Here is a 24783-nt window from a genome sequence, read left to right as displayed (position 1 = left end):
GGCGTTCATGCACCACGTTGTCTTCTCTTCCCCAGACCTCCGCCAGGGTCTGGGTTGACTGTTGACTCTTGCATTTCGGTGTAGGGTCTAAGAGACAGTGTCACATCCGAGAAGACCTGGAGTGTGCCTTTTCCCGGAAGGGAATACTAGTGCGTCCGTCCCGCGGGGTTACACTCCCTAATCCACAAAACCGTGACTTTTCCCGGTGGCTTTTTCCGCCCACCTCGCTCCTGTTGCCTTTTGGTTTGTTTGGGTTTTGTTAAAGGGTGAAGGGCTAAGCCCCGCCCACCGCCCTAAGTGGCCTGTCACTCCGTCCCGCTGTGCGGTCCTGATTGGTCGGCAGGACCGGGTCGTCCGGCCCCGCCCCCGCTTCCCTAGCCGCGCTCCGGGTCTCGGGTTTTAGCCCAAGGTGGAGAGCGGGATTCCGGCGAGCGGCGCTGGGAGCAGGTGCAGAGGCATCCTTTTTCCGGCTGTTGCTGCTCTTCTTCCTCCAATCCTGGGTCTCAGTGAGGAAAGGACGAACATTCTTCCTGTGCCACTGGAGCTTTAGAGAACTGTTGCTCAGAGCCTAGGCACTTCAGACATTTCATCTCACTCGTTTTTGTGATTTCACTGTAAAAATCACCTGCACATTTATAACCCTGTGACTCTCTTCTGCTCTATGCTGAGCCCGGGTCCGCTTACTGCGGGGAGCTGTCTAGGGTGCTGAAGCTTCCCAAACGTTTGTCTACAGACTACACCAACACCACGCGGGGTTAGATTGCACATTTTCATTCTGTCTTTCTGGTTCCTCATGCCTTGGATAAGACTATTTTCAGGACCGTGAATATCTCTCCGTATCATGGCCCACGTGAGACACTTTCGGACATTAGTTTCGGGATTTTACTTCTGGGAAGCAGCATTGTTACTCAGGTGAGTCCGCTTGGATTTAACAGTTAGAGAACTCATTAAGCCTGTGCATTATGTTGCAACCACTTGTTATTGATGAAACAGCGAAATTTGCAATTCTATATTGACTTGTTGAAACACACCATTTTCTCGTATTGTTTTCTATCTAAATTATCTAGCAGTCTATCTATTGAGACCTAGTCATTTGCTCTTTTATTGATTAGTGCATTTTAGTAACTGGCATCCTACGTTATTTGTAGCTGAGAAAAAAACAAATTATTTCAGAAGCCTATGTTTTCCTTCTCAAATTTCTTTTAAAGTTTTTCTTTTCTAAGTGAATTATGTAATTTGGGTATTACTGTCTTTCTGAAAGTTACAAAACATTTAGTATTTAGAAATGAGACATTACTTTTTTCAAAGCAGAAATGTAGACCATGGTCATTCACTGATGAGAGAAACTCAAAACATTGTTGATATATTCAGAGGTAAGTTAAATGAATCAAAATAAAGGCCTAGCAAGTACTATTTTCTAATGACCTAGTTCAGGTAATACATGAAGGTAAAATCATAAATAGATTATTAGATCTGTTCTAGGTAAGGAATACTCTTGAAGAAAGTAATATTATAACAAAGCCATTAAACTATAAAATTGTTCTATGACATGTCATTTTCTTATAATGATCCTGCCACATTTGGCAGGCTTTAAAAAATAATTTAAAGAGTTTAAGAGAATTAGGCAAAGGATCAGATAATATTACCCCTGTTATTAATGTGTAGAAATAAGGTACTGCTCATATAGAATTTTGACCCACCAAAATAAATTTAATTTTACTGTTACAATTAGTTGCCATAGGATTTCCATTTTTATGGCTTGCAAGGTTTTCAAAGGAGTATTTAAGTCAAATAACTAGAGTAATTAAGTTATATGTATACTGATTTCTTCTTGAAGTAGGTAAATATTCTTCATTGCTATATTGAATTTTTCATCTTTGGGCTACCATTAAAACATCCAATAGTGTATTTCAAATAACCTTATAGAAAGTTATATTATTTTAATATACCTATATTTAATAGTAACTAATTGTGATAGTTATTTCTGAAATTATTTTTTTCCCAAAGTAAGAAGTTGAACCATTTTTAATCAAAGTAATTTCAATGAAAAACACTTTCATATGATTTAGTAAATTTGTATAACTTTATAGTTGTCATAAATTTTATTTGTAATAATTAAAACTGTGGAGCTTTTAGATTTATGAAATTTTTATGTTAAGAAGTACAAACTTCATTTGAAAATTTAAATTGATCATTTCCCTATAATATATCTCTTAATGTCTTAGATGGTAAAATGCTCTTTTTTTCCCAAAGAAATCAGATTAGCTTAGTTGATAGATACTTAGATTTAGAAAGCTAAAGTCAGAATCAGAAATGTTTTGGTCAATGAGGTTAAATTTGTATGACAGCAATTCACTATGATATCTGTTAAAATGTTCTGAGATAAATAATCTTCATCACTAGATCCTCTGATTTTTGTTCAATTTTGTTAAAAGTTATGAAAAGCTATTTCAAATGGATGATTGTGACTATAAGAATTTATCTTCATTAATGTTAAATAATTTTAGTTAGTAATAAATTTTATGAGTAACCCAAAAATGTAAATCTTTGAGAAGATATACAACAAACAAAAGTTTACTTCTTACTTATATTCTTCATCAAGTTTTTATTTCTCCTTTCATAAATCAAATAAATTTTTCTCTATCTGTAACTAGTCTTAGATGAGAGTAGGTCATCACTCTATGAAGAACTTTATTCATATTTTTAAAAAATTACGGATTTTCACTTTTAGTGATGATCCTCAAAGGAAGATTTCCTATAGAAAAAAAAGGAAGCTCCCTCTACTGGAACTATTTTGTACAATAAATGTCTTCTTGGGAATGATTCTTTATTTTCTAATTCTAGTCCTGATGTATTGAGCACAAAGGAAACAGGAAAAAAAGATAAAGAAAAAAAAATTATTGGCATTAATTCCTAATACGTTTTTAAATTTGAAAACATCTTACCAGGGCAATTTGGAGGCAAGAACAACCACCAGAAACCACCGATATTTACAAGTAAATAATTACTGGTACAGACTTTTTATTTCATAGGCTTTAAAGATTTTTTTAAAGCTTTTATTGAGATACAACACACAGAGACAAAAGTGCACATTTCCCTCTAGATAAAGTTTTACAAAGGGAACACACTCAAGTGAAGAGACCACAGTTCAACAAGTAGAAGTGTGATTGTCACAGAAGCACTCACCCCACTGTCTTCCTCCACCATAATCATTTCCAAGGCACTACCTTGGCCAAAGGTAATCACTCTCCTAACTTACACAAAAATATATGTTTTTTTTTCCATTTTAGAACTTTATATAAATACTTCGAGTCTGCTTTATTTTTATAAGCATCATGTTTATATGATTTATCCATACTGTTGCATGTAGCAATAGCTTATTCATTCTCATTGCTGTATGATATTCCATTATATGAATACATCATAATTAACTTATCTATTGTCCTGTTGATTTGACAATTTCTTTGGTTTTGTTTCGCACTGTTATGAATATTTTTGAACATATTTTGTTGTGAATACATGGATGCATTTTGGATCATTAAGTTGAGGTACAAGACTTTCTTTTGAAGGGGAATTGCTAAATGTAGCATAGGAATTAGTATGTTTAACTTTAGTAGGTACTGTCAGTTTTCCAAAGTTGTTGTACGTTTTAAACACTCCCATCCGCAATGTATGAGAGTTTCTATTGCTTACTAGTACACAATTCGATCACTGTAATGTTATACTATACAAATTTTTAGCATTTCTAGCATATTTTTAGAATCCTACAGATGATACTTTAGTACTTTTATGTTTTAAAAAGCACTGAAATTATCATCTTTATTTAGTAAATAAGCATTATAAGATGAAAGCAGCAGAACAGAAATATTTATAAAATATTTACAAAAAAGTTTTTAAAACTTTCATACTTGGTTTGGATATTGCTATTTTATGAAACAATTCTTCTATGGCTTTTGCGTTTTAATTATCATATTAATAAAATAAAGAACAAAATGTCAGTGTTCAGCTTTCTTTGAAATGCAGATAAGTGATTATATTATGAAGAGCTTGCAGAATAAATTCCAAAAGCAGGGAAACAGCCAAAAATATTTCATTTAAGTTGATTACTTTCTCACCATACCATTTAATTTTTTATCTTTACAAGTTTATATCAACATGTAATTGCTATTTGAATAAACTAGGGCACATTGTGTCAAAACCAGAATGTGTGCATTTCAGATGTCATAATAATAAAAATATAATATTTTCTTGGTTTACTTCAAAGCCTAAGTAAAATATTTTAGTATAGAACTTACTGGTTTTGCTTTTGGTATGTTTTGGAGGATGAGAGGAATCATTTTTTTTTTTTTTTTTTTTTTTTTTTTTGAGGAGGAGTTTCACTCTTGTTACCCAGGCTGGAGTGCAATGGCGCGATCTCGGCTCACTGCAACCTCCGCCTCCTGGGTTCAGGCAATTCTCCTGCCTCAGCCTCCTGAGTAGCTGGGATTACAGGCACACGCCACCATGCCCAGCTAATTTTTGTATGTTTAGTAGAGACAGGGTTTCACCATGTTGACCAGGATGGTCTCGATCTCTTGACCTCGTGATCCATCCGCCTTGGCCTCCCAAAGTCCTGGGATTACAGGCTTGAGCCACCGCGCCCGGCCGAGAAAAATCATTTTTAATGTTGTCTCTATTTTTCTATGTAAGATATTGAAGAAAACTATATTTCTAGGAATAAATTTTTACCATTATTATGACTTACTACATGCAGATGTAGCAAGATTCTATATAGTTTTAAAAATATTTGCCATATATAACATGATTCTTCCCTTTTGGCCTGAAAATAACTATAAATTGTTTCATGTATAGAAGAATCATTGTCCAGTCAACACTTCAAGCAGTTTGCTCTGCTGATTTAGAGAAGAGCCTGAAAAATATTTCCTCTTCTATATAGTTTTTCTTTCCTTAACCACACAACTGTGTACTGAGGCAAGTCAAACAGCAATTATGTGTTTACTGTATAAGGATAAGCAATTGAATAAGATTTTTTCATGAAGTTCTGTGCACGAAATTTTGTGCTAGTACAATTTAGCTATGGATGATTGAACAAATATCACCTTTTCCATTTCAAAACTTAGAGTTTAGAAGAAACTGAAAAGAGCCAAACAACAAAAGAAAAAGTAAAGATAGCAATAGCTTAGGGAATATAAGGATGGGAAACTATCAAGATGCCTTGGTACGTGTGCTGGGCTTTGTAAGATTGGGGCAAAATGATACGTAATGAGAATTCCTATGCAAAGTGAATGATACAGGTATACAGTATGTGATTTGGAAATGGCGACTGTCAAATTCAGTTGAAGAAATTACAGTTTATGATTTAAAACTATATTGTACTAGCAACAACTATGGAGCTAGCTACATTAATACAACTACAAAAATACGGAGGAGCCACAGCATCACCTCACAATGGAATATGGCTAAAATTTAGAAACAAATAATTTAATTATAACTGAGTAGTTATTATTACAGGAATAGTTTTATAACTTGACTCAAAATATCTCTATTAGTTCTTATCCTTCAGAGGTGGTGGTTACCTCAAAATTACAATTAGTCATAGGATTGGTGGTAGTAATTATTTAAGAGCTGTGTAAAGAAACAATGACACAACTACTAGAATAAAAAATTAATCTGATTGTTTTAGAACTTGGAGACTATATAAGAATGTTTCTTCAAAATGTAATTTATTAAAAGAAATAGTGAAATCTAGTAGAAGATTTTGCTAATTGGAGAAAAAGAGGACATTGAATTTGGTTTGAGATATTTTCAAGTTAAGATGCTTGCAGAAGAGCTAGGTTTCCTGCCATCAGCTAGGAATGCAGATGATAGATTCACAAAAGGTTTTAAAGGTGAGTGTACTGTGGTGCAAAGAAGGAATGGAAAATACATTTATTGAGGATGAGGGTAGAAAACGTGGAGCAGGACATGGAGAAGTACTCAGAGATCCCTGAGCTCAGCTGAAGAGATGAGGCTTATCAGAACCAAGTGATGAAATTGCAGATTATATCATATTTTTGTGCTATTTATCTTAAGGACCAGTTCTTATTGTCACCATATACTAATATATTTCCATCACTTATCAAGAGAACATTGACATTAGCATTTCTCCAATTTCAGCTAATCTAATAAACTAGTCCCAATTTGCAGATGACATATTTTACTCATGATTCCTCAGGAAACTTTCAGAAAAGTATTTTGGAGAAGGTACATCTCTACTTTTTCTTATATTATGAAACATATCTATTAGATCCTCCTTAATTTGCCCACCAAACTTGTCTCCTACCCTTTTCCATAGGATTATTTTTATACTTGCATTAACAGTAGTTACAGAAAATAAATTCATATGTATGCATGTATATATATGGAAATATAATGTTTTTATTTTTTGAGTTTTAGGTTTTTGTTGGTTTTTTCATTAGGTGGATGGTATAGCCTGTGGCTTTATTTGCTTGTGTAAGTGGCCAAGAGAGATCAGTGACTCCTCAAGAGAACTGGTTCTGAAGTGAAGGCAGAAATTCCAAGACAGAACCAACTGTTCAGCAACAAACATAGTGTGTAAATGGACTGAGCTGTCCAGTAAATTAATCTATTCTAACAATTGCATGGCAACAACACACATTTTCAGTAAATGCAGTTTGGAATCCTCAGATGTTATCAGAAGAGGAAACAGTGGTAAAAGAATGCAGCTCCATTATAGTATATTTCTAAAAATTTTTTTAGAATCTCCTTACTGAAGATGCTTTTAGAGGGAAGAGATAGCATGGGGAGAAATGAGATACAGGTAAGGTGAAGAAAGGCAGCCAACCACACTGCCATGTGTGTACCTATGCAACAATCTTGCATGTTCTTCACATGTACCCCAAAACCTAAAATGCAATAAAAAAGAAGGAAGTATTACTAATACCTTATAGGCAATGTGATGGACAGAAGCAATCACATCAGTGGTACAGTTAGGAATAGCATAAAATTTGAAGGTCTCTGGAAAAAGCTTCCTGAATGGAAGAATTTGCAATGTAGGCGATGAAAAATCTCCATGAGTGCATACAAACATTTGCCATAACCAACCAAGAATTATAACCAAACCCTGAGATATTTCTGATCATATTATACAACCATTGGAAACATAGAATGATTGGGCTTACAGTGGAAGTAATTGGTCCATCCAACATCCTACATAAATTTTAGAATTTCTGAACAACGTCTTCAACAGGTGGTCATCACTTAAATTTAAAAATTCCTAGTGATAAGGACTTTCTCAGAAGGAAAATATTTACTGATTTTAATTAGTAAAAACTAAAATGTATTCTGCTTTCTCCTAGACAAAGTGAACCACTTTTTCCTATATGCAATTCCACAAATTTTGTTTCTGTGTTCTTTGAGGTTTTCCTCCACTTAAGATGACCTTCTTGTTCATAAAAATTGTGCCAATATTTAAGCCATGGTTTTAAATGGTTTTCCATGCAGGTGCTCCATGCATGAAGCTTGGCTTCTTTAGTTTCAGAGAGCCTGTGGCATTCTACTTGAATATCTCTCTATATAACTTCTATAACAATGTATGGAGCAATGGCTACATCCAAAGCAGTGTGTTTAGTAGTGGGGAAACAAAACCCCAGCTTTTAACACAATATCACTGTGGAGCAGAGAATCTGTGAGATCTATTTCTAATTTGTATTTTAGATTTTCATGCAAGCTTTTTCTCTGTATCTAAATTTTAACTACCATGGGAATGGAATCATTTCTGGCCTTTGTTTTACATCTGTAGTGTGTATTTCAATGTCATACATGCTCAACAAATAATACATAAGCACTGAGATGACATCTGCCTGTCTGTCACATCTATCTATGATTTTAGATTTGAATTCTATTTAGTTGTCTGTGTTATCATGTAAAAAGGAAGCATTGTGTTCAAGATCTCATAGACTTTATGGGATCAAACAATCTCCTTAGAAAATATTACCTACTTCAATAAGAGGTTGTAAAACATACAAATTGCTAGCATCTAGTGGAAATGTAAATGGTTTGCTTCTTTGCCCCATGAAAGACTGAATTTGCATTGTGTATTGCATTTGCATTGTGTAATGCAATGTGTATTTTTCAATGTTTTTCATTGTTGCCTCTTAAGGCACCTTTTATAGACACTTTTTTATAACTGACTTCCATGAAATTGTAATATCAAATACTTCATGTATTTTCTTATGTACTTTTTCTACATATTTACTTTAAAAATAATATTTTTTGTCAACTCAAGAGGAAATTTCTGCCCACCCGCCTTGGGATGGTATCACCCCTTGGTATAACGGTTGCTACTCTTTTATGATGCTTCTTTGACTAAGTTCCTAGAAATTAAAATTTTGGGTCATCACATAGAAATAAAGCCATAAAACAAGGATTTATTTATTTTGAATTTTACTAGGACTTTGCAGCTTTTTATAATAAACAAGTAATTTGCATTATGTATATACTGACACTCTGTAAAATCAGTTAGTCTTAAAGCATTAGAGAACTTTAGCAGTATTTTTTTCCATAAATGCACATGGTTCCCAGAAGTCACTGAGCTTTCCCCCAGACACTTCTGCTCTTACTAATGCCATATCATACTTTTATTCATATATCTTTAAAAATAAAAATGTGGCACATATACACCATGGAATACTATGCAGCAATAAAAAAAAGATGAGTTCGTGTCCTTTGTAGCAACATGGATGCATCTGGAAACCATCATTCTCAGCAAACTGACAAAAGAACAGAAAATCAAACACCGCATGTTCTCACCCATAGGCGAGTGTTGAACAATAAGAACACATGGACACAGGGAGGGAAGCATCACACACCGGGGTCTGTTGGAGAGACTAGGGGAGGGACAGTGAGGGGAGGGAGGTTGGGAAAGGATAACATGGGCAGAAATGCCAGATATAGGTGACGGGGCAATGGAGGCAGCAAACCATATTGCCTTGTAGGTACCTATGCAACGATCTTGCACGATCTGCTCATTTGCCCTAGAACCTGAAGTACAATATATATACAGATATATATATATATATGAAAGAAAGAAAAAAATAATAATATTGGATATATTATCATTTCTGTGTCATTGTTTTTTCTATACACTCCTAACTAGGTTTAGACTCAGTTGACTTTGTTTTTGATGTCAAATACATGTAAAAAGGTTACATTATTTCTTAAAGTTAACTTTTAGTTATAAAGCAAGATTTCAACAGTTGGTCCTGATACTAGCTCTGGATGTACCCTAGTTCAGGAGTTAGGAAATATGTACAAAAGTCTGAAAGTAATGTTACTAGGAATTTTTTTTAAATGACTGGCGGATAATTGTGATGACAAGTAAAATATTATTAATGAAAGAAAAATAGATATAATTGCTAAATCAATACAATTTGAGGAAATCACCAGCAAATAATGTTTGCCTTCTTGGTGGGTGGTGGGGGGAATGTGTCAGATTGGTCATCTAATACTTTAGGTGGATGCCCGCAAGAAGGTAAGAGATTTGAGCCTCAATGAAATGGCTACCCAAATGTCCTCCATTGAATGACTGGGATTAAAATGCGAATCCCATCTCTTTGCTTAGCTAATTCCTGATTAACTCATTTCACTTTCTCTAAGAAGTCTCTGATTCCCCCTAAAGTCTAGGTGAGGATGCTTCCTCCTTGTCCCAGTACCACATATCCCAGAGCTCTTTCCACAGTCTGAGTTCTGCATCTAGTTCAGACTGTGAACTTTTTGAGGGCAGGGACCAAAACACATTCCCAATTCTATCCACAGGTCTTAAGAGTGTCTAGCTTGCTTTCAGGGCTCATTAATTTCTGGAGCACTATTCCTTCTTTCCAAAAGCAAATTAACAATTTCAGATAAGTAACTCCAGCTATAACCAAAATTACTATGTTGTCGTTCTGTTCTATACAGGGGGACATTTGGTGAGGAATTTGGTATGACTTATTTTTCTTTTATTCCTAACTTTATGTGTCTGTGGTAATATATTTACCCACTTGCCACTTATTCCTCTTTTCACAGAAAAATATCTAGAAAAAATATTCTAAAATTTTTCATTTTCTTACTCATCTATGCCTTACTTTTTCTCATTTGGAAACAATTCCCACCTCTATTCTAAGCAGTGGTAGTCAGCTTTCACGTGTGATGGCTTCTCTTTTAAATATTGTCAACTAAAATAATGCTTCATATCTTAGTAGCTGTAGAAAATTGCTATTTCATCTATAAGGTCTATCTTTAAATCAACGTATGATGCATCTACTTTTTAAAAAATATATTTGCACTGAAAAGAGAAAGCATAACCAAATGACAACCCCGAATATTAATCAAAATGTATTCTTAAGGTATCATACTTGCATTTTATTATTGTACCTATCAGAGTTCTGGGATCAATTCTCTAGATAGATGTAGAACCATTGTATCACAGAACATTTGTATTTGTCTTTAAATCACTTTGTTTACATACATTTATGTGTTAATCCTAAGAGTCTCTGTAAAAGGTAGTTCAGTGATTATTTTTTGCTGACAATTAGTGAAAATATAATTTTGAATAATGACCCCAAATAGTAATAATAATAAATATTGAGTAAAAACTTTTTTTGGAAGAGCATTTCGGGCAGAAAAAGCACTGTTGGCACAGGCCATAGTTTCCATCTGGAATGGAGAATATGGCTAACTTCATGGAGATATTTTCACATGGGCACTTACATTTTCTTTTCAAATAAATCCAAGCTGTATTGTGTTAGGACTAGCTGCTGAGGGAAAATCTGTATGACTCTTCTAGGAAGTTATAAAATATCAGCAAATGTTTATTCAAATAATAATTTTCTCTGTTACAAAATTTTTCCTTGTCATCACTTGTTTGTAAGGAAAAACATATTTTAATAAGCTATTCTATATTCACTTGTCCAACTGATGTCAATATACACGTTTTTGTTAATTTACATAATTTAAAATTAGTTTGTTCTACTTATCAGAAGTTTAAAGATGGGAACTTAACTATTAGTAGGTTAAACCCGACAAAAATCCAATAAAAAAGAGAGGTATAAGTTTTCATAAGTTTATAAACAAGTGATTACGCTTCTGATAAAGGATAAAGATGGAATCGTGTAATGAAATCCTAACCCCAAGAACTTAGAGACAATCTGTCTTTATAAATTACTTTCTTATTAATAACCAAATAATCTAATATGCATTGAATGATATTTTTCACCAGTTATTAAATCATTCCTTCATAAGAAGTGACTTACCTTTAGCCTATTAAAACACCAAGAGACCTTTCTTTTTATTGTATATCCTATATCCTACTGTCTATCACAAATAAATGGACCTCTGTGCCCTTAACTTGCCTCCTGTTTTATTTATTGGTAAGAATAGAATCAGCAGAGGATTATAAAGATAGAACTATTATAAATCTTCCTTCTATTTAATGTTGTTTCTTTGTAAAGCCCTTAAAACACTTGAAAAGATTCTAAAATATTTTCCCCTGAAATCTCTGAAATTTAGGCTATCTTTTCCTGCAAATATTAAATAGGGTGAGACTCATCAAAGGCATTGACTCTCCTGCAGACCTTAGTCTCCTGAGTGCCTCCTGAGACTATAGTTGAGAATTAGGTTTTACGTGTAGCTTAAATGTTTTTTCCTAAGTGATAACCATGAACCTAAAATTTTGTTCTATTTCAAAAGGGCAAAATGCATATCATTCTCTGTGGGTATAAGTATTGTTATTATACATGTCATCTGACAGCAAATATTACACTGGAAAAGCTTAATTGATATGAAAACATCCAAATTCCTAGAGAAAAATCAGAATTAAATCTCAAAAACGTAGTAGTAAAAAGATGCGATATATGCCTCTGTAAGAAATAGCTAGTTTATTTTAGATGTTTTCTAAATTCACTGTCCTTCAATTCTATCATCTCTCCTCATTCACTGCGTGCCATGTGAAAATAAGAAGGAATTTAGAGAAATAAGACTCAGGATTAAAATGTAAAGTGTAGAGCTGTTTCCATCCAACTACAACTTTTTTAAACCAACATTGTCAAAATGTGATAATCTCTCTTTAGTAGAAAATATGCACTTAGCATTATAGCTATATTTTCTTATTTAATTTAATACTAGTAACCTTAGTCAGGCATGGTGGCTTACACCTATAATCCCAGCACTTTGGGAGGCTGAGGTAGGTGGATCATTAGAGATCAGGCATTCGAGATCAGCCTGGCCAATATGATGAAAACCCATCTCTACTAAAAGTACAAAAATTAGCCGGGTATTTTGGTGCACTCTTGTAATCTCAGCTACTAGGGTGACTGAGGCAGGAGAATTGCTTGAATCCAGCTAGTGGATGCTGCAGTGAGCTGAGATAGTGCCAATACACTCCAGCCTGGGTGAGAGAGCGAGATTCCATCTCAAATATATATATATATATATATATATATATATATATATATATATTAGTAACCCTAATGCCAGATACCTGTCTTTGTTTCTAAAATTCATTGTATAGCAGAAGTCAGGGCTGTTGAATGGCAAGAAAGTAAGTAAGGGATGAACAGACCAGCCTCTTATTGTTGGTTTAGTAAAGATTAGGTTCATTTGTGAGTGACAGAAAGTGCACAATAACATTGGTTTCAGAAATATTTTTATTCCTCTTAAGAGGAAAAGACAAGACAAGAAAATAAATGAAAGAAAAGAAAAGAAAAACTATGCAAGTGAACAGCTCAAGGCTGGAATGGGGGATTGCCAATCCTTCTCTCTTCTTTTGGTACTCAAACATGGGATTTCCTCTTGGAGATCGAAGATACCTCCTCTGCTTTCATTCATTCTGGCTTCTTTTTAGCCATCAGAGAAAAGAAGAGGCTTCTCTTTAAAGACACTTCCAAAATGTTAAAGATATTCCAGTTTACCTGGCAGCCTTGTGTGCCCCTCTGGCCAAGTTCTGGACAGGAAGTTGTAAATAGAAGTGGTATGCTGAATTTCTTGGAAGCATATCTAAAGTATGTCCAGAGATTCCAGATGCATTCTGCCCTGTGGAACTCAGACTTTAACTGAAGCAAAAAGGACGGTTACAAGTAGGAAAGGAGCATGATCAGATCATCTCAGAAATATCACTAAAGAAGTAATATGGAATTCGTTGAGGGGTGGATACCCCATTTTACATGATGTGATTATTACAATTACATATGGCATTTCTATATTGAAACTTTTCATGTACACCATAAATATATACCCCTGCTGTGTACCAACAAGAATCACAATTAAAAAATAAAAAACATAAAGCATGCTAAGAATTTGACAACACAAATTATAAAAAAGACAAATAATAAGAAAATGTGTTGATCAGTGGGGAGGGGCAAAACTGCCTTCAGAGAACATAGTATGTGATTGACACTATAGCACATTTCAAAAATAGAGAGAAGGAAACCCAATGAGAAATGACTGCTCAAAAAAATAAAAAAAAGACTTGTCCACTGATTGGATGTGAGAAAAGAGAGAGTGGTGTAAGATAACCATATTTACTTCTTTATTAACTGGGAGAATGATAGTGCCATGACAAAGATAGAGTATACAAGAAAAGGAACAGTCCTATAGACAATATTGTGAGTTAAGTTCTAGATAAATACAATGAATGTGATGCCTATGAGATACTCACTTAACGAATATACAGGTGGGAGTACCGGACCTGGAAATAGGTGACATTAGATGGCTAGAACTCTGGGACAGGGTTTTCCAATATTTTTCATTGTTGAGAAGCACACTTGGAGGTTTCATACTGTTGGGGTAAATAAACCCGGTGACTCAAAGAGATTCCTGGTCCATGGTCTCTAGCTGAGCTAGGCTCCAGGCCCTGGGGAACGCAGATGAGGAAAGGTCATTCCCTGTCATGGACCTAGCTATTCAATGTGTGGTCTTTTAACCAGCAGGAAAAATCATAACCTGGAAGCTTGTTGGAACTACAAACACTGTCTTCCACCACATATTCACTGAATCAGAATGTGCATTATATCAGCTGATGTGGTTTGGCTGTGTCCCCACTCAAATCTCATCTTGAATTCCCATGCGTTGTCAGAGGGACTTGGTGGAAGGTAATTGAATCATGGGGGCAGATCTTTCCCATGCTGTTCTCATGGTAATGAAAAAGTCTCACAAGAGCTGATGGTTTTCAAAAGTGGAGTTTCCTTATACAAGCACTCACTCTGTCTGCTGTCATCCATGTAAGATGTGACTTGTGCCTCTGCTGTGATTGTGAGGTCTCACCAGCCATGTCGAATTCTAAGTCCATTTAAACTGCCTTTTGCAAATTGCCTAGTCTTGGATATGTCTTTATGAGCAGCGTGAAAAAGAACTAATACAGTACATTGGTACTGGTAGAGTTGGGTGCTCCTGAAAATATGGCAGCAACTTTGGAACTGGGTAACAGGCAAAGGTTGGAACAGTTTGGAGGGCTCAGAAGAAGACAGAAAATGTGAGAAAGTTTGAAACTTCCTAGAGACTTGTTGAATGGCTTTGAAAAAAATGCTGATAATGATATGGACAATGAAATCCAGGCTAAAGCAGTCTCAGATGGAGATGAGGAACTTGTTGGGAATGGGAGCAAAGGTGACTCTTGTTATGTTTTAACAAAGAGACTGGTGGCTTTTTGCCCCTGTCCTGGAGATTTGTGGAACTTTGAAATTGAGAGAGATTATTTAGGGTATCTGGAAGAAGAAATTTCTAAGCAGGAAAGCATTGAAGAGATGACTTGGATGCTGTTAAAGGCATTCAGTTTTAAAAGGGAAATGGAGCATAAAAGTTCAGAAAATTTGCAGCTGGATGATGCCATAAAAAAGAAAATCACATTTCCTGAGGAGAAATTCAAGCTGGCTGCAGAAATTTACATAATTAATGATGAGCCAAATGTTAATCACCAAGATAATGGGGAAAATGTCTCCAGGCCAAGTCAGAGACCTTTGTGGCAGCCCCTCCTATCACAAGTCTAGAGGTTTAGGCAGAAAAATTGGTTTTGTGGGCCAGACTCAGGATCCCTTTGCTGTGTGCAGCATAGGGAATTGGTACTCTGCATCCCAGCCAGTCCAGTCATGACTCAAAGGGGCCAAGGTACAGCTCAGCTGTTGCTTCAAAGGGTGGAAGCCCCAAGACTTGTCAGTTTCCAAGTGGTGTTGAACATGTCAGTGCATATATATCAGGAACTGAGGTTTGGAAACATCTGCCCAGATTTCAGAGGATGTATGGAAATGCTTGGATAATGAAGCAGAAGTTTGACTGTAGCCCCATTGTATCTAGGAGGTTACTAGCTTGCTTGTGATTTTATGAGCTTATGGGCAGAAGGGACTTCCTTTGTCTCATATGAGACTTTAGACTGTGGACTTCTGAGCTAATGCTAAAATAAATTAAGACTTTGGGGGGACTCTTAGGAAGGCATGATTGGTTTTGAAATCTGAGGACATGAGATTTGGGTGGGGTCAGGTGTGGAATCATATGGTTGGTTTGTGTCCCATCCAGATCTCATCTTTAATTTCCACATGTTGTGGAGGACATAGTGGGAGGTAATTGAATCATGGGGACAGATATTTCCCATGCTGTTCTTGTGACAGTGAATATGTCTTACAAGATCTCATGGTTTTAAAAAGGCGAATTTCCCTGCACAAGCTCTATCGGTTTGCCTGCTGCCATCTATGTACGACATGACTTGCTCCTCTGCCATGATTGTGAGACCTTCCCAGCCACGTGGAAATGTAAGTCCATTAAACATCTTTCTTTTGTAAATTGCCCAATCTCAGTTATGTTGTTACAAGCATCATGAAAATGAACTAATGCATCAAGCTTTCCCAACTCCACTGGCAGAGTGGCAAAGTGGCAGAGAAGGATAGAGAAGAAGAAGCATCTGGCCATTAGAGAGAAGCAGCTTGACTTCAGAAGGACTGCTTGGACAGCAGGACTTTGAAGAATATTGCAGTTAGGCATGGCCAGACTCCAGGGAAAGACTATCTTTCCACTCCATCCCCTGTCCAGCTCCTGATCCTGCTGAGAGCCACTTCCACTAATCAGTATAATTCTCCACATTCACCACCCTTCACTTATTCATGCAACCTGATTCTTCGTGGATACTGGACAGGAACTCAGGTACTAAGAGGGCAAGTACAAGAGGCTATCACATAAGCCTCCACTGAGCTACTAAACACTTCAGCTATCCATGGACAGCAAAGCTAAACGAGCATACTGTAGCACATGCCTTCTAGGGCTCCAGAGGTCATGGATACCCCTCTTCATGCTGCTGCAGGGCCACACAGAGTTCTATACCTGCCAGCACCCAGAAGCTTTCCTGGCCCCTGCATCCTCTCACCTTTGTGTTCCCCTTCCCATGAGAGGTTGAGAGCTGTGGGCTGAGTAAACAAGCTAACCACTTTGTGAGTCCCGCCAAGGGGTTGGCTTCAAAAGGAAATTTGAGTCATCCTTGTTTATCATGTGGAGAAAAGAATCAATGGATTTGGAAATGCTTAGAAAGAGACAAGAGGAATACAGAAGAGATAGGGCAAAGTCATTAAATTAAGATGACAAAGAAGATTTTTAACAGCAATAGTTGAAGGATAGATTTTATTTATTTTATTTTATTTTATTTTTTTTTTGAGATGGAGTCTGCTCTATCACCCAGGATGGAGTGCAGTGGTGCAATCTCGACTCACTGCAATCTCTACCTCCTCTGTTCAAGTGGTTCTCTTGTCTCAGCATCCCAAGTTGCTGGGACTAAAGGCATATGCCACCACACCTGGCTAATTTTTTATTTTTTTTATTTTTATTTTTTTTTTTTATTGTTAGTAGAGATAGTGTTTCCTTGAGTTAGCAAGGATGGTCTCAATTTCCTGACCCTGTGATCTCTTGACCGAGGCCCACCTCAGCCTCCCAAAGTGCTGGAATTACAAGCATGATCCACTGTGCTCAACCAAAGATAGATTTTAAATCAGAAAAGGGATAAGTCTTTGGAAGTAAATAGAAAGAGGTTCGAATAGAGGCAGAATATATTAGGCTACAGATTTAGAGGCTATAATTTCATAATTCAGCATAATTCATCAGTTAAATACTCAATTATATCTTTGAAGTAGGAGGTCTCAATTATGATAAAGATGAACAACGAAACAGACCAGCGTAGGCTTATGAAACTGGTTACGAGGCAACAAAGGAAAGAGCCAAGTCTGTGTTATTTCTGGTACTGTGGCATGGCCACACTTTAGTTCTCGTAGAGGATTCAGTCCAGCCTCATTGCAACAGACATTTCTTTTGCTCCAAAGAGGAAGTGAATGAAGCCAAGGCATGATCTTTATTAAGGCTGCGCTAATTTTGGTGGCAAAGTCAGAGATAGAAAACACCACCTAATTAAAATTCTCTGTTTATTTTTCTAAAGGAGCACTGTGTTCGGCTTTTCTAGAGAAAAAATAATCATCTTATCTCTCTGTAAAAGGTGAAATATGACTCATTTAATTAAAATCATAGGACAATCTTTAATCTTTTCATGGGAAAATACGAGACTGAACCAAATTCAAACGTTTGATTCTTTTTTAAAATTTCTATATATGAGCACCAAGGTTGGCAGTGCTGGCTTATATTTTTCACTTACATTTCCAAACCATTTTCTTTACATGTTGAAAATAGCTAGCCTTTTTGCACAAAGCACAGTCTCTAGGGATTTTGTTATGCTTGATCAAAGAAATGTGTGTGCTCTTATTGCCACAGGAAATAACTTCTGTAATTTAGAGGCTGTTTGAACCCACTTGTTTCCTGGGAAACTGTTAACGTTTTGCTCATAATAGTTTACGTATATAGATAGAAGAAAGGTAGGAAAAAAAGGATGGAAGAAGGGGAGAGAAGGAGAGAACGGCAGAGAGTGGGGAACCTAGAATATTAGCGTAAAGCGTAAACTGAGTATTAGCCTTAAGAATAATGTTGACATCAGTAATTGCATCTTGCTAACATCGTCTCATTCTTACTTTTCAAAAAAATATATAGTTCTATAAAAATCGTGAGATATAGTGTAATTTTTCACTAGAGTGAAATTGAATGGCACCATACCTAATGCTATATTTATCTCTCCTTAGCACTTTTAATTATAAACTTTTTTTTTCTGTTTTGTTGCTTAATTTTCTCCTTTGTTCCATGCCGTTTTCTCTCTTTATAAAGTAATGTCAGGCAGAGGTGGGGCTTCTGGCACCACAGGAATAAAAAGGCCCAGTCTGTCTTGAATATACTTAAGACAGAACGTCTTCCATTTAAAGGGGACATTCACATAAACTTCTGTAGTCACACAAGAGCGAATATCTACCATAATCTGAAGGAGTCCCTACTCTGCTGGTTCAATACTATTTATAAAAATAAATTTAGAATGACTTCACTGCAATATTCTGTGTACATCTGTTTTTAAGTCTGGAGACTCTAGAGATTGGTGCTTCAAAATATCAGGCTTTTATGTCCTGAATCTTATTGATTTGAAGATTTATAAAAATACATTTCATTACTTCTACTGCTGTATGATTTTCTTTGTAAATATCCATAACTTAATTAAAATCCAAGTAAAATGATAATTTCTGTTAGTATTGCTTAATATAATGTATAGTAGATTATCTAAGTAGTATTGCTTAGATAATTCTAATAGTAGAATTTAGAAATTTAGATAATTGCTTAGATAATTTCTGTTAATATTTCTGATTGGTGAAATTAAGTTAATTTTCCAGTATTTTTGCAGTATTTTTCTGTATAATACACATAGATTAAAATGAAATGTATATAGTGTTTTCATTTTAAACACACTTTGTGCTTAAAGTTCTAGGAAGTTGTTTACCAAATAAGATTTAGAAGATAATCTCAATTCTTGATCAACTTTTCCCACATCAATTTTATGTAATCTTTTGAAATTATGACTAGAAAAATGTACCTGAAATCATGCTCAGTGACCTTTTGGTGAGTTAAACTGGCCGAGGTATATTTAGAATATAAGGAAGAAAATGTTCTCGAATTGAATTTCAAATGATCCACCTTTTATCAAACTAAGATCTAAAAGAACTCTAGAAATTACAGCAAAGCAATATAGTCATTATTTGTTTTTCTAATTCACCATAAAATGTGTCATATGACATGATCGCTGCCCTTAGCCCTGAAGTTTCCAGTCTAGTAAAGAGAGTTATGACTTGTAAATATTACCTATCAACATTGAAAGACAGTGAATGAGAACCATATTCGTGACATAAACTGTGGCCTATAGGAATTCAGTGGAGGAGGGATCATTTCTGGCTCAGCTAAGCCAAGAAAGGCAATGTGGAGGACATGACATTTAAGCAAAAGAATTGATAGAATTTCCTGAGGCCAAAATGCACACTTAAATTCACAGAGATCAGGCCACATTCTGGATTTTGAATAATTACTCTTGTGACTCTAGGGATGTCCTGACCCTTTTCTGACTAAAGAAAAGGTAACATCTGTTATTCTAAGATTTTACCTTCCAAATTTTGATTTTACTGTAACCAAATGTTTTTATTAAGTTAGTTATCCAACAGCACACTCTACTCCAGAGTCGGAGCAAATTCTGTGTTTATTTTTCATTTGAAAAAGAAAACATAGAGGTGTTTTCTTTTTCAAATGAAAAATAAGAGGTGGGGAAGTACTTTGCGTATGCTGTGTGTGTGTCTGTGTGTCTGTGTGAGTGTGTGTGGTGAATGAACACAACTAGAATAAGATGGTTTCAAAAAACAAACTGTAGTGAGTCTAATGGGCTTCCCTTTGTGGGTAACCCGACCTTTCTCCCTGGCTGCCCTTAGCATTTTCTCTTTCATTTCAGAGGTGGGAAGAGATAGCATGGGGAGAAAGGACAGATACAGGCGAGGGGACGGAAGGCAGAAAACCACACTGCCATGTGTGTACCTATGCAACAATCTTGCATGTTCTTCACATGTACCCCAAAACCTAAAATGCAATTCAAAAAAATTAAAAAAAAAAACTGTAAAGATGACTTATCTAGAATCAGGCTTAGGGAGGAAGTCTGGATATGAAAAGGACTCGAGAGAAAAGAAATACTATCTCTTTCCAGGAGGAAGCTAGGAGCAACAATACCTATGAAAAACATTTTATAGCTTGTGATTTATTTTAAGAAATCAACTGCTATTTCACGGATTTGACAAAGGAAAGGTAATGTTGACAAAGTGTTTCCCTGAAATGCTGCTATAGGGATTTAGAATGTAACTGGCATTTTATTCTAAAGCTTGTGTATGAAGCTGCTACTGTGGTAATTGATATATAATAACTACAAACTTGCATTTAAAATTTTGAATCTAATCATTATAGCCATTTAATTAAAACGGATTTCAAAGTCTTTGTGTGGATTTTATTTCACCTATAATTACTTAGGTGGTACATAATTATGACTTTAATATAAAAATCCCAATATTTTGGATAAATGATGTTTCCCTTGGTTGCCAACACTGTCTTAGTTCCTGTCTTAGAGATAATGACTGAAATCATTTAATATGTTTCTTTCTAGATTATATTTAATATATTTATACAAGTATGTGACCACAAATACACATACATATATGTAATATATATTTTTTTAAGAAAATATTCTAATTAGGGGATTAATACTATGTATCCATTCCATGAGTTTCCTTTACTTTCAAGGGGAGAAAGTTGCATTGAGAATTTGTTCTTGCCTCTGTCCAACGCTAATCCATTCTGCCACAGAACAGAGAGGTGAATATTCTGTTCGGGGAGGTCAGATGGAGAATATGGGCTGGCATAGCCCAGCCTCTTTTGTTTCCTTTCCTCTCACTTCTGATTGTCCTTTTCTCCATTCTTCCCTAACTGTTCCTTTCTTCCAACATGGCATATAATTTACTAATTTCTCATATTTCTGGTTGATCATGTTCCATTCGGCTAGAATGTAAACTCCATGAGACCAAAGATTCTGCTCTGTTTTATTTGTTGCAAAATCCAGAGTCCTCAGACAACGCTTGGCACGTTGTATATTTTCAAAACCTATTGGAAGATGAAAATGAGTAAGTGTGGGTACTAAATAAATCAGCCTCTATTGAAGGCTTTTTAATTTGTCCTGTTTATAAAATTTTCTTCTATAAAAGTCTTAATTTCTTCTGTGTCTCTAATCCTTTACTATGAATTACTTTACAAAGTAAAATTTGCACATTGTTAAAATAATCAAATGGTGAGAATAGTGTTTTAATGCTGTTCAGAGCATTCTTTGGTCCTACCTCCTTTATACTAAGTTATGCTTCCTAAGAGCAATCATTTTTATTTTATTATTTATTTTGAGCCAGAGTCTCACTCTGTCACTTGGGCTGGAGTGCAGTTGCACGATCTCAGCTCACTGCAACCTCTGCCTCCTGGGTTCAGATGATTCTCTTGACTCAGCCCCCCAAGTAGCTGGGATTAGAGGCATGCACCACCACACCTGGCTCATTTTTTTATTTTTAGTAGAGATGGGGTTTCACCATGTTAGTAATGCTGGTCTCAAATTCCTGGCCTTCAGTGATCTATCCACCTTGGCCTCCCAAAATGCTGGGATTACATGTGTGAACCACTGTACCCAGCTGAGTAATCATTTTTATATGCTGACTTTTTTTCTTACTGTTATGACTACAGCCATGTGTTGCTTAACAGCAGGGATATGTTTTGAGAAATATATCGTTAGGTGATACTTATTGTATGGCCATCATAACATGTACTTAACACAAACCTAGATGGCATAGCCTACAGCAAACAAAGACAATGTGGTATAAACTATGGCTGCTAGGCTGCAAACCAGTACAGCATGTACAGTATTAAATGATGTAGGCAATTGTAACACAATGGTATTCATATATCTAAACATAGAAATGATACAGTAAAACTACATTTGCTAAAGATAAAAACAAATGGTTCACCTGTATAAAGCACTTATTATAAATGGAGCTTGCAGTATTGAGTAAGTCAGTGAGTGATTGGTGACTGACTATGAAGGCCTAGGATATTACTGTACATTACTGTAAAATTTTTAAACACTGTACACTTAGGCTACACTAAATTAAAAAATATACATATTTTTTTCTTCAACAATGAATCATCCTTAGTTTACTGTAATTCTCTTACTTTATAAACTTTTATTTTTTTAATTTTTTGATTCCTGCAACAATGATTAGCTTAAAACACATTTTACAGCTTCTAAAATGTTTTCTTTATATCTTCATTCTAAAAGCTTTTGACTAGTTTAAATTTTGTTTCATGTCTTAATTTCTTTTTGTTGTTAAAAACTAAGATACAAGCACACACATTAGCCTGCATCTACACAGAATCTGGATTACCTACACACCATCTTTCACCTCCACATCTTGTCCCATGGAAAGTCTTCAGGGTGATAACAGGCATGAAGCTGTTATCTCCATCAATAACAATATCTTCTTCTGGAATACCTCCTGAAGGACCTGCCTGAGGATGTTTTACAGCTAACTTTTAAAAATATAACTAGAGGCCGGGTGCGGTGGCTCACGCCTGTAATCCCAGCACTTTGGGAGGCTGAGGCGAGAGGATCATGAGGTCAAGAGATCAAAACCATCCTGGCCAACATGGTGAAATCCCGTCCCTACTAAAAATACAAAAAAATTAGCTGAGCATGGTGGCACGCACCTGTAGTCCCAGCTACCCAGGAGGCTGAGGCAGGAGAATTGCTTGAACCTGGAAGGTGGAGGTTGCAGTGAGCCAAGGTCATGCCACTGCACTCCAGCCTGGTGCCTGGTGACAGAGTGAGACTCTGTCTCAAAAAAAAAAAGTATATATATATATATATATATATATATATATATATATATATATACACAAAAGTAGAAGGCAGGCTCTCTAAAATAAATATTAAAAGTATAGTATAGTAAATATATAAAGCAGTAACATTTATTATCATTACCCAAGTATTACGTACTATACATAATTGTATGTGCTATACTTTTATATGACTGGCAGTGCTGTAGGTTTGCGTATACCAGCATCACAACAAGCACATGAGTAATCTATTGCTGTTTGATGTGACCATGGCTATGACATCACTAGGCAAAAGGAATTTTTCAGCTTCATTTTAATTCTATGGAATCACGATTCTGCTTGCAGTCTGACGTTGGCCAAAATGTCGTCATGTGATGCTTGACTGTATAGCCATACATCTGAATAATACTCTTATATTATTTTTGGTTCACCTTTTGCTTTCCCTTAATTCCTTAATTGTCTTCTTCTGCCTTTAAGTGCTTTTTCAAATGTTTATTTTCTTCCTCACACTCTCAATCCTATGATTTTGTCTTTGCGATAGAGTCCATATTTCACTGCACTCCACACCACAATGGCCATCAGAGAGTTCCCTCTTCTAACTACATTGTGTGTTTTCTAAGACCTTCTTCATGAATTTCATTTGACGAAACTACATTACTACTTTTATAAGTTGGATAAGCTCCTAGGATTCTTGGGCTATTTCTTGTCTGTTTTCTCATTGTGCTGAAGTATTTTCTCAAATATTTTCCCAGGATACCATTTATGTTAAACTGGATTGAAAATGTTGAATAAAAATAATGTTCACCCAGAATTTTGAAAGACTTTATCTTTTTATCTTGTAGCATCCATATATGAAAATTTACTTTTTCTTTCAAAATATTCAAAAGATCTTTTCAAAATCTTCTCTTCATAATGTTTGGCAGTTTTACAAAAATAGGTCTAGACAGTTCTGTATTTAGGCTCAATCTCCTTCAAACTTAAATAGGCTCACTGAACTTTGACAATACATGTTTTTATCATTTCTGAAAATTTTCCGCATAGATACATATAAGTCTCTATATCTTATTTCTTTCTTTTTCATCTCCCAAAAGCTCACAAAACTTATAGAAATTTCTCATTTTCTGATATCTCATTTATGATATCCTTCCTGCTGTCTTTTGAAGCGTACACGTCTTTAGTCATTCAGTAGTCTTTTAATGAACACTACAAGGGAAAGAAAATAGAAATGTGCTTACTCTTGAAATATTTTTGAATATTTTATTTAAATATTTATAACATTTAGATTTATCTGTAACTTATTTATATTCATGATGTAAGAGATCAAGTTTATGTTATTATTTTTTTATAGATTGATTACTGTTACAACACCATGAGTTTGAAGTCGTTGTTCTCTTTATCTTCTTCCCTCTGCTTCACACTCAGCTCAGTAAAGATTTTCTAAGTCTATTTAAGCATCCTATTCAAGGTAGATACTCATTTATTCTCTATTTCATCATAATGTCTATTTTCTTCTGAGAATGTAGAGTAGTCGCTAATTGTCTTGATTATGTATAAATTTTTATTTTTCTTTTCTGTTTCTTCCACCATGATGTACATTCCTTGTTCCCAGAGACTTATTGGCATTTCAACTATTGCACGTCAAGTCTTCCATAACCTTTTTTTTTATCATGTATATACAGCTAAATTAATATAAGAATATGTGTTTTACATGCATATGGTTATTTATAGAATATATACAGATACCTATATAGTTGTCCCTCTGTATTCACAAGGGATTGATTCCAGTACTGCTCAAATCCCTTATACAACTTAAAGTTGTATTTCCATATAACCTACCCATATCCTCTCATATACCTTAAATCATCTCTAGATTACTGATAATACCTAACACAAAGTAAATGCTGTTTAAATAGTTATTATACTCTATTGTTTAGGGAATAATGACAACAGGAAAAA

At 35.3% G+C, this 24783-nt stretch overlaps 1 protein-coding gene across 2 annotated transcripts in view; it reads left to right on the top strand.

The window, feature by feature from the left end:
• Positions 1–392: 392 nt before the first annotated feature.
• Positions 393–24783, top strand: part of GLRA3 (glycine receptor alpha 3) — a 201136-nt gene continuing 176745 nt past the window's right edge. For both annotated transcript variants that reach the window (XM_010344432.2, XM_003933869.4), the window contains exon 1: positions 393–912. In XM_010344432.2, the coding sequence (XP_010342734.1) occupies positions 842–912 (71 nt within the window). In that variant the 5' untranslated portion in view covers positions 393–841. The remainder of the gene's footprint in view (positions 913–24783) is intronic.

The sequence above is a fragment of the Saimiri boliviensis genome, chromosome 3 (genome assembly GCF_048565385.1).
Source record: "Saimiri boliviensis isolate mSaiBol1 chromosome 3, mSaiBol1.pri, whole genome shotgun sequence".
Classification (NCBI taxonomy): Eukaryota; Metazoa; Chordata; class Mammalia; order Primates; family Cebidae; genus Saimiri; species Saimiri boliviensis.
The sequence above is the reverse complement of the archived record's forward strand: the minus strand, read 5'-3'. Positions and strand labels throughout refer to the sequence as shown.